Source organism: Stigmatopora argus, chromosome 14 (assembly GCF_051989625.1).
Source record: "Stigmatopora argus isolate UIUO_Sarg chromosome 14, RoL_Sarg_1.0, whole genome shotgun sequence".
NCBI classification, from domain to species: Eukaryota; Metazoa; Chordata; class Actinopteri; order Syngnathiformes; family Syngnathidae; genus Stigmatopora; species Stigmatopora argus.
In genome coordinates, this window is record NC_135400.1 from 7,769,875 (window position 1) to 7,785,541 (window position 15,667).

The following is a 15,667-nucleotide window of genomic DNA, read 5'->3' on the forward strand; positions in this document are numbered from 1 at the left end:
TCTCAATGCAGTGATTCACAACATCATGACCCTAAAATTAGGCCATTCACCCATTTTGGTATTACAGGTTTTGTGCAGTAAAAAAACAAGATTAATTGTAAGATACCACTGAAATGATGAAAACAAGAATTGGAAAAAACAAATTAAAATGAAAAAAACGAGAACTGAAACTATAGTGTTTGCAAAACCAACTAAAATGTAGTTATAAGCAATATTCACAACAAAATTACTAAATTGAAATACTAAATACTTCAAAATATTTCTTTAAATTATTTTAGCACACTATTTTTTTAAATAAACATTAAAAGTAATTTAAAAACGCATACATTCAAAACAAGAAAATAATCAAAAACAGCTAATTTGCTATAAAAACTGAACAAAAAACGTTTTGACTTTTGACTATAAGGCACAAAAACAAACCTGGCCAATTAGCTTTTAGGCACAGATAACCATGCAGCTTTAAATCTGATGCGGTTTATATATGAATAAATATTGTTTTCTCACCAAATTTGTTGGGTGCATTTTATAGTTGTGTGCCTCGTGGTCCAAAAAGTTGCACTGAAAAAAAAGTAAACTATAATGAAAAGGTTGTACAGGTTGTTTTGCAAACACAGTTAATATTGATGGTGCACATTATAGTGCAGAAAATACAGCAGTTCTTTTTTAAAGTTAAACAGTCTTTTACCTGAAAATACCTTGTGTGAAGAATGCAATATTTGTATTCTCTCCAGTGGAAAGTTAATCTAAGATCCCACTCAAGTGAATTGATTGTGATAAACTTCCAATCCATTTGAACTGGGAAGAATGGCAGCGGATGAACTTTCCAGTTCAAATGGATTGGACGTCTACTATTAATATACAATTTAAAGCATTTTAATTTTGTTGTTATACCCGTTTGATTGGACATTTATTGTCGTTGGCAGTAAAAATGTTAACATTTGGCCAGTATTTACAAATGTAAAGTGTTTTTCAAAGTGACCGATGCTTTAACCGCTGCTCTAAACAACATCAATCTTTGTGGTGGAACCAGTGCGGTTAAATGTATTGTCCTTGTAGCCCCACCCCCGCATGTTAACACCTCTGACTAAAACAAAATCAAGGAAAATGATGGCAACTCAAACCGATGTTCATGTCATAATCTATAGTTGCCATGTTTTCATCATTTCAAGGTCATGCTGATTTTTCAGATCATAACATGGGAAGTGGACCACTAGGGATAGAAGACAGCTGGAGTGATGAAGAGGTGATGGATGGAATAGTTGGGAATGAGTTGTGGAGCCAAAATTAAAACAGATGGAAAAGAGTTGACGGTTTTGGATTAATATGGATTAAAGAAGAGGGCTGTTTGTGTGTGTGCGTGATATGCACAGAGTTGTGTCTAGCTGTTGGCTTCCTCATTTGCTAATCTTCCTCCCTATGTGATGGAACAGGGATGACAAACGAACACCTAGCAAAACTGAGTGGGGTGAGTTCATTTTTCTTCTTTTAATCAAATGGAACTTTTGTCATTCAGAATTCTGGAAGAGGTTGGGGACACTGAAGAAAAATGGTGGGCAAGAATATGATTTTAAAGTCTAAATTCTGACTTTTAAGGTCAAAATTATGTGAATAAAGTCAGATTTCCAGCTTCTTATTTGTTTTTTTTCTTCAGTGGCCTTAGACCTCTCCAGTGCAGAACCACGTAGGTTCAAGTCAAATTTCTCTGATGGAGAATTGTTCATTGTTGCTTATTTCTTTTGCGCAACACTTTAAATTGTTTAAATGTTTGCACCTTTTTTCAGCAATCTTTCTTATTTATTATCTTCAGCAAATGGGCTGGGTTATGATGACTGTATTTTTGGTAAGATGACTAAGGAGCATACAAAACTTAGCTTGGTAAAGAAAGGGTCTTTTACAACAGTCGTAACCAAATAATATAATTGGCGAGGTGTTCAGCAAATGTAGCTAAATAGGCATCTATTAAATACGTTTTTAATGATAACTATAGCCAAGAAGAAAAAAACTAACAGGCTGTCTCTGTTCAGAGAGAAGGATAAAAAAAATAAAAACGCACCTTCTGTATTGGCCTGAGTATAAGACGGTGTTTTTTTTGCATTGAAATAAGACAAAGTGTTGTTTTTCTTAAATTCAATTTGAATGAGGTCACTTAACATGCTTTTTCTCTGGAATATGTTGTTATAATAATTTGTTTCAGATGTACAATAATTATTTTCTGTGTAAAAATTGAATTTGGTGTTCAAAAATTCTTTTTTCAAATTTGAGTCTTGAAAAAGAGGCGGTTGCCTTATAATCAGGATCGTCTTATATTTGGGCCACGGGTCGCACGGGTATTATTCGGAGCCCCAGCCTAACTATGAAAAAATGGCAATTTATAATCCATAAAATACCTTACTACATTTGTCTCCCCATCTTTTTCCACCCAGGAATGATGGCGTTCCTACAGCAAATGCGCACCCCACTGCTCTCCTTCATCCAGACCGTTGTGGCGCTCTCCTTGGCTGCCATGGCGCTCACTTCCTCCTATTGGTGCGAGGGTAAACAGAAGGTTCCCAAACCATTGTGTTCTTCCATCAAACGTAGCAAGTGTATCCCAGTTCCCGGAGTGTCCAACTCTTCCAGCCATGACTTCTCTTGGGAGACGGGAGACGACCGTTTCATCTTCCCCATCTTTCACACGGGCCTTTTTATCATTTGCGAGGAGAACATCTACACAGACGCATGGGGTGAGAGGTCAAAACCCACATGTATAATAAGAAATTAAAATAATAAGAATTCTGAAATGTATATACTGTTACATTCAATCCAGGTATGTGATTAAATAATTCGGAATTCAGCATTTTAGAAATAATGATTCAGTTCGGGCTCATTGGATTAGGCAACCGCTGCTTTGACTGAGAACGATTTCATAGGATTTATACTCGTTTTAACCGAGATAAGGAACAGGAAATGCCGACGACACGTTGGGTCATTGGGGGAGGGGAAATCCAAGGTGAAAATAAGGACAGAGCTCACGCTCTGTTAGTTTTAATTTGTTTGGTTCGGTGTACGTGTGCTCATCCTTAAGGGGATTATCTTGTGTGTATTACTTGTGCAGATTTCAACTTTAGCATCTCAGCCTGATCACGGGTCACAAAACAGAGAGCAAAGGTCAATCTGATACACAAACACCAGCTGCGTATTTACAATCTGATGATCATTTGATTCGCCAATTTGTTTTGCGTTCGACATCAAATGCTACAAAAGGGGCTGGCCCGGCGTTCTAGTGGTTATTGCGTCAGCTTCACAGTTCTGGGGTCGAGGGTTCTCACTGTGTGGAGTTTGGATGGTCTCCCTGGGCTTCTGTGGGTCTTCTCCGGGTACTCTAGTTTCCTCTCACATCCCAAAAACATGCAGTGTAGGCTGGTTGAACACTCGAAATGGTTCCTATAGGTCTGTGTGAGCGGGAATGGTTGTCCGTTTCCTTGTGCCCTGTGATTGGCTGGCCTCCGATTGTCTATGTTCCGCTCATCTTCAGTTTTTCTTTGTCAAGGCAGCATTTATATGATTTCGTAGCTACCAAAATGATGACAAAAGAGCTGATTCATGATGATTTCATCAAGGAAATATATAGACAAAAAATATTATAGACGTGCTAAAAGATTCCCCAGACTTAAACCATAGTAAGCATGCGTTTTACTTGCTAAAAAGGCTCCAGCAACCCTTAAACAAGGATTCGCGGTATGAAAGAATGAGTTTACTAAGGGCGCTATTTTACGTTTTGTCCAGCAGAGAGCGCAGAATTTCAGAATTTGACCTCTTCGGGTCATCTGGAGTGCTCAGCCATTCAATAATGATGTTTTTCTTTCCTCTTTTGTTTAAAAATATTAGTTATATTTATTTTTTTCGGACAGATTCCAGTAAGCGTTAGTGCTCAGTATTCCCATGCATTAATCAATTGCTCATTGATCTAATAAATGGTGACAGAAAATATCTAATAATGACAGATAGGTTATGTAAATATATAGTGACACAAACGTAAAGAATAATTACCACCTCTGAATTCTATGTCTTCCAGTGGAATCCCACTCTACTCTAAAATATTTCTCATTTTTATTCCAGAGGAAAAGTGTCGAGGGTTCTACACTTTGACTCCAGGATCTGAAAAAGGTGAAGTGCCCCACACGCTGCATTGCTTGTCATTTCTTTTATGATTGAATTCTCTTATAACTTTGGTTTCTCAGCAATGATGTGGTTGTCGCTATCTTTGGAGCTCATGTACGTGGGTCTGCTGTGGATCAGCTGCATGCTCCTATTTGTGCAGTTGTGCATCAGGACCTGTTGCCCTAAAACGCAGCGTTGGGGTCAGCTGCTCAATGCGTTTGCTGCTGTCTTCACTGTCCTAGGAGGTGCAGTATTGCTTTACGCTTGATAGAATGGACCAATACCTTTGATTCTAAGTTGTATTTCATTTGGTTTCTCTCTTCTTTGGCCTTTATAGGTCTTCTTGGAATGGTGGGCCACATGATGTTCATGCAGGTTTTTCAGGCCACGGTGTCCATGGGCCCGGAAGACTTCAAGCCTCATAGTTATTGCTATTCATGGGCATTTTAGTGAGTCTATTACACATGCAAAATTCAATCAGTTTCACACAGCGAATTGGGCTTTGCTGACTTGGATCAGAAGAGAGAAATAAGGTTCTAATTATTCCCGTTTATTGTGGAATATGTGAACCCCACTTCATTTTATGTTGCATTTTACTTGTAGGTTTGAGGTTACTTGGGACTTTAGTCTTTTATTCTTTCAAGCTCTACAGTTCTGTCTTTTACGCTCCATCTGTGAAAGCTGCTGCATCCATTGTTACTCCACTTTTTTTGCAACCTTTAGCTGGAGTCAGACATAATGGAATGGTAATAAATTAAAGTTATGCATGGGCTGTTTATTTCCAACTAGAAACAAGATTTACAAGGAAAGGGCCTTTGTTTTTTCAAGCCGTTCCTGTGTCACGTAAATCAAGGCTGCAAGGTGTTTAGCACCACCCTCACTTCCATTCCACAACTGTTGCTATTCAAACAAAGGTTACAAAACTGTACTTTACAAATCAGTTTGGGTAGGAGCGTCCAACCTTTTTTCTCCGAGGGGCGCATTCAGGGGGCTCGGGGGCAGCCTGCATTCAGTCTAAATGGCACTGAAACACGATTGATCACTCAATGCCAGCTTTCACAATTGAAATGGATTTGATGTCTGGAACTGTCAATGGCAGTAAATAAGTCAAGGGCTACAGATAGCAAAATAATCCGACAATAAATGACCAGAAAAATCACAACCAAGCTAGCTCAATTTATCACACTGCGCATTTTTCGACATCTATTGGCGTCAAACAGTGGAAAGAGATTTGATATTTGTCAATGGCAATTGCTGTGTACCTATAAAAACTGGACACCCTCCAAGTTAGTGGTATCAGGGTCAGAAAAAAAGGCATTTTCATAGGTTATCTGTACCCACAGTTACAGATAATTCACCTGTGGTTACAGATGACTAAACTATACCCACAGTTTAATCATCTTTTTTAGTCAAATAATCAAAGGAATTAAAATCACAACAATAATTACTGCTCATTTATATGCCATCCAAATTCATCCAGTGTCAGATGATGCCTTTTACCTCAAATGGAGGAACTGCATTTTTACATTATGCCAGTTAACCTTTTCCTCTTTTCTCCTTCAGTGTGGCTTGGTTTGCCTTCACCGTCTGCATGTCAGCCGGAGTCTCCACCCTGAATAACTACACAAAGAATGTCCTGATGGTGGGGGACCGACTTAAATCAAGCCTCAATCCCTTCAATTTTGTGGGACTTCTACCCCCAGCCCCGTACTACACTGCACCGAACTTGGACATCTCCCACCCTTATTCGCAGGCGCATGCGCAAATCTCCCATTTATCCCCGTACTACGAAAAGCCATCAACCAAGTTACCGCCGCCCGGTAAGCCTTCCCGCTCTGTTCCTCTAGCTCACTCTATGTCCTTCCCTCTTCCATCTTCACACCCTTTGTCTCCGTCCCGTATACACTGCTTTTCCATTCCATCTCCATCTCACTTTGTCAGCTCACCTGTTGTTGTCCACGGATCCTTAAAAGTTCACCAAGAGAATGTGGTTTCCCATTACACACCAGATCAGTACTATAGCCCTCTTTAAATTTTAAAACAATTAAAGCTATCTTTTCCTTAGTGCTATTCATTTGGTCAAGTGTGAACATGATAATAAGAACCAGTGCTTTGGTTAAAAAAAAATTCATAATAATGTTGGCAACAATAACACATTTTACTTTTTTTAACCAACCCTAATATTATTTTTTTCTATTATTCATAAATATTAGATAATAGGAACCAGTGCTTTGGTAAAAATAATAATAATAATAAAGTTGGCAATAATAACACATTTTACTTTTTTTTAACCAACCCTAATGTTATTTGTTTCTATTATTCTTAAATATTAGATAATAGGGACCAGTGCTTTGGTTAAAAAACTTAATAATAATGGTGACTACAATGACACATTTTACTTTTTTAAATCCTTTTGCTAATATTATTTTTTCTCTTATTCATAATTATTTTGGCATCATCCCTATAATTATAAAATAAGAAAATGTTAATTAAAACTCATTGAATTTCAAAATAAAATGATACAGAAAAAAATATATATATATATGTATATATATATTTACTTATATATCTTAGAGGGAACATTGTTGCTAACTAATACAGACTAGAGAAAACACAAACTGCAAATGCATTTAGTTTGGCAGAAAACACACCAAATTACAATAACTGGTTGGAAATCTCTTTTTATTATACTATAAATCAATGTCATTGTCATCCGCGATGAGAAACAACAAAACATAACAGCATTAGATATACAAAGCATAAGAGGAAACATATTTACATTATAGTTTGTAAAGGCAGTGTTAAGTGTCAATTCCCATTTTAAGAGTAATGAAAGTGAACTTTAAAATGTTTGGTTTCATTGTTGTTGTTGTTATTACCATCGCTAGGTTTTCTCGTTTGAAAACAGTCATTAAAACAAAGAACTTTTAGAAGGGAGGTACACGATTAAAAGTTTGTATCTACAAATTAGTACTGTTAATCTCTTTGTGTTTGGAAATCATCTAATATTACCTACAAGTGTAACACGTCATTTTGGACTGTAGCTTTATGTCGAGGAAGCACCAAAATTACTTTTAGTAACACTTATCTGCAAACAAAACTATAGCAAATATATAAATTTAGGTTCAATAAAATATTTGGAGACAAAAAAAACTTGAAAATAATAGACTTACCCCCTTTTTTTAATTTAGCCACTTATATCCATATGTAAATGTAGACTCATAGATCACAGATTTAACTTTTCTAAATCTATTTTGGAATAACAAGCAATTTACTTTCTTTCCTCACCCTATGTATCTTTAGACCGAACTGGAAATAATATTCCACTCCAATTGGCTGCGCCTGTAATTTACTGCCTTTGTGGAATGTTACAATCTGGTATTGCTCAGTAACTAAAGATGTATTTATTTATTTATTTGCTAAAAGAATAGACCCAGCCAAACGGTTTGGGTTGGATATTGTTAACTCTAGTATCATTTTCATGCAGTCTTCTTGCGTAGCACAAAGTAAGTAATAGCAGAGATGAATGTGAGCGCGAACGAGATCCATGCGAGGATATAGCAGTGACCATAGGAACCAACACTCTCATTTAGATGGAATTGATCTGTGTAGATGGAGGCTGCAATCATAATGGAGAGACCTAGGATAAAGAAAGCCAAGCGATTCGGTTATTATCCAAGGAATTCGCTCATGAAACAAAAAGTGGCCTATTAAAGGACGGACAAAAACTTACAGGCCAGCGCTTGGAAAATGCCTGAGATGGTAAATCTCTGTCCTTTTTTTAAAGTGAAGAGCTGAGCTACAAACACAAAGATTCCTAGGATGGAGAATATACAGGCCAACACTGTAGTAGCTTGCACCGCCTGGAGGTAGTCTGCAGCGGAAGCCAGAAAGAGTAACATCATCAAAATGTTCATAAATATAATTCTTTTAAACCATCTCTGCGCCTTAATTTGCAGTAAATTGCAATTGGGTTGATGTAAGTTAGATGTAGGAATACATAGGTGTCGGTACTCGGACGTTTGGTCGCCGGACGTTTGGTCGCCGGACGTTTGGTCGCCGGACGTTTGGCCGCCCGGACGTTTGGTCGCCCGGACGTTTGGTCGCCCGGACGTTTGGTCGCCCGGACGTTTGGTCGCCGGACGTTTGACAACATGACAGAGAGTTTACTGTTGAAACCAGCTCTCAAAATTATATTCATGAGAGAGAGAGAGTTTAATATCTAAATATCTACTGTTGAAACCAGCTCTCAAAATTATATTCACCCGGGCGACCAAACGTCCGGCGACCAAACGTCTGGGTGACCAAACGTCCCGGCGACCAAACGTCCGGGCGACCAAACGTCCAGCGACCAAACGTCCGGGGGACCAAACTTCCGGTCACGTAGGTGTCACACGTGGCTTAAATATTCGAGATATCTGTCAAACTACAAATGTTTAACCGTTGTTAAATCCTCCTAAAATACGGAACCATTTGTCATTTTGACTTTTCGAGCAAATAACTTCTCTTTAGGTGGGATGTGTTTGTTTCTTACCCTCTGGGTAGTGTGAACCTGTTGGAAGATCAGTGTAGTTCCATGCTTTGTTCACATATATCCACCTGGCCCACACGTCAGTGGATATTGTATCAGTTACCCACCAAGCCTGTGAAAGAATTTCAAAAAGTCAATTTAATTATTTATCTTATGTGAATAATAAACGTTGGCTTATCTAGTCAATCATCACCCTCATAGAAGTCAATTAAAAACGGATGATCTTTAAAACCTCCAGATTACCGAGGGATTGTGTGTTAACCTCAGTCTCAGTCTGCAGGAGGTGCCCACCTTGTGGACTTCCTGTGTATGGCTCCAGTTTCTTACCTAGGTCTACAATGTCTTCTGTGTCTTGTCTGTCTTGCTACTGCAAGCAAGAAATTTCCCAAATACGGGATAAAATAAAGTTCTAACCTAACGTTTGTGATCCAGAAAAACAATGCTACATTGTATTAAAATTTGATGGTGAGGATTTAAATAAGTGTAGTATATTTATGCATTTTTTTATAAACTAATTACCCTACACTGGTCAATCTTGGTCACAAGAATAACTATATTAATGTATGTTTGCCTTTAAGGGGCTTGACTACTCACTGGGTCATGTCACAAATTTGGCAAGTACGTTTTTTTTTTACTATTTTAACAATTTTTCCAACCAATTAACATCCAAAACTTGATATCTTAAGCTTCTCATCACAACTGCCCGCACAATTTCTTGCTATTTTGAAAAATGTATCACTCAAGGCACTCGTAACTACGAGTACTACGAATGAGTTGAATTATAGCATCCAGTAAAAAAAAACGTAGCTAAGGAGTATGTTAGGAAGTGTTTACTCGTGTTCAGACTCGTTTGGAATCAAAAAAGCATCAGAATGCATCGGTCAGCGTTGCATTCCACAAGTCTTGCTTTAGTATGTGAAGCTCACTACAACCTAGACAACAATGTCACATATTTGTGCGTGAATGACGAGTATGTGCAAGCATACGTAAAGCATCACCGGCAATTTAGTAGCAATAACAGAGTAGGACGCTAACGTGCTTCATCTATCTGTCATCATGAAATGTCAAAAATTACCCCCATCCCCCAACACAAACATCTTTTACACTCCCAAAAGAGTAAGACAATGTATTTGGATGATGAAAGAATTGCCAATCACTCATCAGGGCGACGTTTTGCTGTCACTAAAACATGCCACTGCTCCGATGATGCATCTCAGTCATTTTCAAATCTGCTCACAGTTTGGCGTGCCGTTGAGCCTTAGGGCTATGAGGAAGCGTTGCGTGCATGGCTGTTAGGGTGTGTGTGCGCAGGTATGCATGACTTTCAATACTTACATTGTCGATGGTAGCGACTAGGAGCAGAATAATGCCAATGATGTGCAGAGCAAAGATGGCGGCGAGGAGTATCAGCATGATGACGATGCTGGGTGAGAAAAGAAGCCAAAAGTTGCGTTGTAAAAAGTTGTTGAACTGCTATTTTTTAATGAGATACAGCATCATTTCTTAATTAAACAAGAGAAGGCCAAAAGTCATTTAGGGCTGCTCGGTTTCTGAAGATGAGCCAGTAATGTCGGTTCCAAGACACGAATACAAACAAGGCCAAGTGTTGGCTCACTTTCATTTATTTGGTTTGCTAACTTCTAATTAGTTGAGGTTAGTGCCAAAGCACGAGTGTTGCTGTTTATTTGTGAGGATAGAATACGGCAATCTTGATCTTGACTATGTTTGAGGAAAGTTTGAGTGTGAAAGAGGGAAGCTCATGGCGGGATGATGAGTTAGGACTTGCCCGCTGACGCCTAGAAGAAACCTGCCACTCCTTAAAATAACTGTAAAGAATATTCCCCCTCGTGACTGGGCCTAAACTTATCCCTCCTTTCGTTTGAATTTCTGCTCATGGCCACAACATAAAACCACACTTTGACTGGTAAACTTCAATGTAAAAAGTGATCCCCTCCCTAAATAATGAAATATTCACCTGACTGTTTGAAGAAGGCCTGGGTAATAAATCAATTTTATGTATTTTTTCTTTTTTTTTAAAATCTGTGCATGATTCAAAAAGTTAATAATTTGAGTCTTTTATTGTTGTTTATTAACTTGTTATCAACTTTGCTTACATTACTTTTATTACAAATGTTTTTTTTTTCACCCTGCATATGACAACTAATTATTTATTGTCAAAAAAATTAAAATTAAAACACCAATAAACACCTGGCATCCACATTGCCATTGACGTCAAAATTTTAATCATCTTGGGCATCTAGGGTGTCAAAGTGGCGGCCTGGGGGCCAAATCTGGCCTGCCGCATCATTTTGTGTGGCCCGGGAAAGTAAATCATGAGTGCCGACTTTCTGTTTTAGGATCAAATTAAAATGAAGAGTATAGATATATATTAAATATCCTGATTTTCCCCCTTTTAAATCAATAATTGTAATTTTTTAATCAATTTTTTCTGTGTTTTTAGTTCAAAAATCATTTTGTCAAATCTATAAATATATTTAAAAATAGGTAAAATAAACATTGTTTTAGATCTATAAAAAACTGAATATTCAGGGATTTTAATCCAGTTCTTTTAATCCATTTATTACAAAAAATATCTAAATATTATATCTAAAATGGTCCAGCCCACGATAAATCAAGTTGACGTTAAAGCGAACCAACCCGAGTCTGACACCCTTGATACAAGTGATATCCATATCTGGACCCAATTTATAATTATATATAATTTTCTATTAATCATTATTTTATATAACTGTTGTTTTATACATACATTTATAAATAGACATCATAATTAAAAAAACAATCAAAAATTAAAATGAATATAAAACTTGCTAACAGGCCATTTTTCCTCAATATTTCACTTGTAGCCTATCATTGACTAGAATACACGCCTAAATCAGAACAAATCATAAATCAAATTTATTAAAAGAAAATCCCAAATTTTGTTTTTAGGCCATATTGTCCAACACAAGAGTGAAGCATGGAGGAGTCACAACTGGAATGTGCTTCTGTTCACTTTAAAAAGGAGTGTTTAAGGGTTGGGTCAACTCTGTCTGTCTCACACACGCACACACACGCAAGTGATAATGTAGATGCTCAAACACGTGGTCACACCTTACACATTTATAAAATATGTTCCCAGTTTTTAATCTGTTTAGTGCTGCTACAGTGGAAGATTTGAGTGAAAGATTGAGTTCCCAAAATATTTGCATTGTATAATCCCTGCCTCAGGCATAGGAGTACAAATACAGACATGCTCTTCAGCTTCTTCTCTCTATGATAACAATATTTTATCAGGGTAATGGGAAAGGATATTTTTTTAAAAGCACCACTTCTGTACTTTCTATGCATGCACATTCCCCTACATTGCATAACCTAGAATATTTAAAACCTAAATATAACATGACTACAAAAATAGACCACCTTGATAAAAGATTCTAAATGAACCAAATAGGTTCACAAATTCACACCCTAAACTTATTATATAACAACAAGCAACAATTGACCAAACTTAATCATTGAAAAGTGTTAGCAAATAGGAATTTTCCAACTTACTGTTTGATGGCTGTCTCTCTTGAGCACTAATTTCAGACTCAGCCTGGCAAAGTACAAACATGAAAAACTACCCGTCCACCTACTTTGGCGCCTCCCTTTTTTTTTTAAGTCCACACCCCTCAGCCTCTTCTGACTCAAAAACCAATACTATGCTGTTCTGCTGTCTCCAACCCACCCAAAGTTTCTACTAGTCTAGATCCAGCCCCCACCACTCCCTGATGCCGCCGGCCCACCCCTTCCTCGTTCTGTAACCATACACACTCTTAGACAACATACTTTCCTCATTTGGTATCCCCTGACTTTGTCACTCAGCTGATGGTGATTTTTTTTCCTTTTTTTTTTCTGGGAGGGCGGCAAATGACTCACTGAGGTTTGGTTGGGGAACTTCCTAACCGTGGACATTGATAAATGTGCACTTTCGTTACCATGGTGACAGACTAGCCAACTCATAATCACAGTAGTATACGGACAAAGCTTACGGCATTTACAAGTGCAGGAAGTTTACCGAAATAAAAGGTTTCTACTATTACATTTTAAGCAGATTTTACACAAGAAGACTTACAATAGCAGGGTGTGTCCCTGGGGTATTTTAGAGGCTAATAAAAACTGTTGTAAAATATAAAACTCGAAGAGCACTTGGAGAGAACCTGGATTGCCAAAATTTAACAACCACTATATTTCAGACCGCTTGACTTTTGGCCCTTGCTCTTTGCTTCATATCACCTACCCTGCAAATTAGAGTTAAATATGCTAATCTATTGACAAGTTATGACAAAGTTCCTGCTCAAAATTTAATTACCTTTTTCGTTTCGTATTAAAAACATATCCTTCATTCGTTCCTAGGTTATCTTGAACAGAAACATAGCAACAAACAGACAGACATATGGAACCAGATACAAAACCTCCAAGCTCCCTGTGTTTTATCTACTGCACAAAGTATTTACTGCATAATATTATGCAGCAGTCATGCTTTTGTAATGTTGCTGTTGGTTACTGTGATTGGCTATATACACGCTGTGACCTTTACAATTGGAACAAAAATCAATTTAAAAGCTACCCACTCCTGTTTAAAACACTTCTTGCCCCCTAAATTTAATAACTTGTTAGTTCACCTTCAGCAACTAGAAAATAAACCAAAAAAAATTTAGTCTTATATTTCAAAATTGTATTACTATACATTTTCCTCCAGGATTCCTATAAACCCAGCAAGTCGGCCAGGTCCTGAAGTAGCAAAGCAGCCCAGTTCAGTTGTCTAATTATCATTAGACTATGACCTCCATGTTTGACTATTGGTATTGAGTTGATTGTGTAATGCCGTTAAATTAAACTCAATCTAATAAGACGGACTTTCCAAGAAAGGTTTATCCCAAAGGTTCATCTTTCCACAGAATCTTCTTTTTAAAGATAGATGAGCTTTTATGTTGTTTTTGGTCACCAACAATGTTTTCCTTGAATGCATGGGGCAGTTACAATATTTTTTCCTTAAATCAATGTCTGCCATTGTCAATAGTAGTAGTCCAATTCATTTAAATTACTCGGACTGGCTGTAAATCCTCCTCTCGTCGCCGTTGACGACGCTAGACATCCACTCCATCTTGGCAGTCATTGTGGATTGGTCGTCTAGCCAATGATGGCCAATGAGTTAATATATAAAATACATTTGACATTGTATTCAGAAACTGCATTTTAAGTTTATTCAATATTTTGTATATATTTGTTAGTTGAAGTTAAAACATTTAAGTAGGAAAAACAATGCTGCGTATGTGTACATGCTGTATGTGTATACACAGTAAGTATAGTGTTCATGTTGTGTATAATTACTGGATTTCGTTATAAACACAAGTACAGAAATATATGGTTCCAGTTGCATTTCTTCCCAATCAACACCCTTCTTTTCCTGCTTTTGTTTCAGAGGAAGGAGTTTCAGGAAGAAAGAATGTTGTCGGTTGCAATCGAGAAAGAGGTGGGGGCAATTGAGTGCATGTCACAGCTTGAATGAGAAAGGAAAAAAAATAGGGTGGGGTAGAAGCGACTGAAGTGGAGATTGTAGACGGAAAGGTAAAGAGAACTACAGGAGACTACCTCACTCTTATGTAATTATTATTCCACACTGCTCTTTTATAGTTTGTGGTATGTCTATATAAATGTTTCCATTGTTGAGACACTACATTTTTTAGCAAAAGGAAAAATTTTACAGGCAAAGTCAAATCACTTCATATTATTATTGTCTCTGAGCGCTTTGATTTCCATCGGTGGTGGATTACAAAGGCTAAATCACAAGTATTAATTTGTTATTTAATATAGTATGCGAGTCAAATTATCACAGGAGAATATAACAAAGTAGGAGAGAGTGATAGGAGAAAAACAGATTACGTACTATTATCAGACCAGCCAAGTGAGATTAATCTTTTATCGTCTTCTTATGAACACTCTTGTCATTCACTTTGTTAAATACTATGCTAACATTTCTTAAACAGAAACAAACATGTAAGCAATATCAGATACTTTCACTTTGTGACCCGGTTTTGGCCCTCTGATACTTAGAACTTAATTCACTATTGTCTAAGCCTGCAAATCACGAGCTAAGTTATTTAACACCTACGAAAATGACCTAAAGAATCCAAGACATGTTTGAAAGACGAGAACCTGTACTAGTTAGAAAGCAGTGTTCGTTGGCTAGTTAACCGCATTGCTAAGGATGACTTGGAATTTTGTGGAGGATCAGTTGGCATCAGAAGATTCAGCTGCCTGTCACGTGAAATAGGAATGCAAAGACCACAAGCCAACGACTGCATGGAAATTGCAAAGGTAGTAAAGTTTAACGATATAATGAATCACACTGACCCAAGTTGCAGATTATCAGATTCACATGTGCAAACTACAAAAAATGTGAAAAGTTTGAATCAGACTAATCAGAGGATAGAAGAAAGCAAATGTACATTATTACATATTGTGTTATTATGATGCAAATTCCCATGAATAAGTACAAGCACAATTATTTAATTCACATAGAATTAGACATGTAAAAGAATTGTTTCATTATACTATGGCACATGTGTCAAAGTGGCGGCCCGGGGGCCAAATCTGGCCCGCCGCATCATTTTGTGTGGCCCGGGAAAGTAGATCATGAGTGCTGACTTTCTGTTTTAGGATCAAATTAAAATGAAGAGTATAGATGTATATTAAATTTCCTGATTTTCCCCCTTTTAAATCAATAATTGTAATTTTTTAATCATTTTTTTTTCTGTTTTTACTTCAAAAATCATTTTGTAAAACCTAAAAATATATTTTTTAAAAAGCTAAAATAAACATTGTTTTAGATCTATAAAAAACTGAATATTCAGGGATTTTAATCCAGTTCTTTTAATCAATTTATAAAAAGTCTATCTAAGTTTATCTAAAATGGCCCAGCCCACATGAAATCGAGTTGACGTTAACGCGGCC

At 37.1% G+C, this 15,667-nt stretch overlaps 2 protein-coding genes across 3 annotated transcripts; one reads left to right on the top strand and one right to left on the bottom strand.

Moving 5' to 3' along the window:
• The first annotated feature begins 1,203 nt into the window (after nucleotides 1-1,203).
• On the top strand, nucleotides 1,204-15,270 carry gsg1 (germ cell associated 1). Of its 2 annotated transcripts, XM_077619487.1 has the most exons (7): nucleotides 1,204-1,465; nucleotides 2,424-2,723; nucleotides 4,099-4,146; nucleotides 4,221-4,385; nucleotides 4,478-4,589; nucleotides 5,704-5,960; nucleotides 14,136-15,270. In XM_077619487.1, the coding sequence occupies exons 2-7, from the start codon at nucleotides 2,426-2,428 to the stop codon at nucleotides 14,198-14,200; spliced, it is 945 nt and encodes a 314-aa protein (XP_077475613.1). In that variant the 5' UTR covers nucleotides 1,204-1,465; nucleotides 2,424-2,425; the 3' UTR covers nucleotides 14,201-15,270. The 2 variants fall into 2 exon arrangements, with proteins under 2 accessions (XP_077475613.1, XP_077475612.1); XM_077619486.1 differs by lacking the exon at nucleotides 14,136-15,270 and having other exon boundaries at nucleotides 5,704-6,408.
• emp1b (epithelial membrane protein 1b) lies at nucleotides 6,806-12,369 on the bottom strand. The gene is made up of 5 exons (XM_077619488.1): nucleotides 12,224-12,369; nucleotides 10,007-10,094; nucleotides 8,675-8,783; nucleotides 7,874-8,014; nucleotides 6,806-7,780 (listed from the first exon to the last, which is right to left on the bottom strand). Exons 2-5 carry the CDS (start codon nucleotides 10,082-10,084, stop codon nucleotides 7,620-7,622), a joined length of 489 nt encoding a protein of 162 aa, XP_077475614.1. The 5' UTR covers nucleotides 10,085-10,094; nucleotides 12,224-12,369; the 3' UTR covers nucleotides 6,806-7,619.
• Nucleotides 15,271-15,667: the final 397 nt, after the last annotated feature.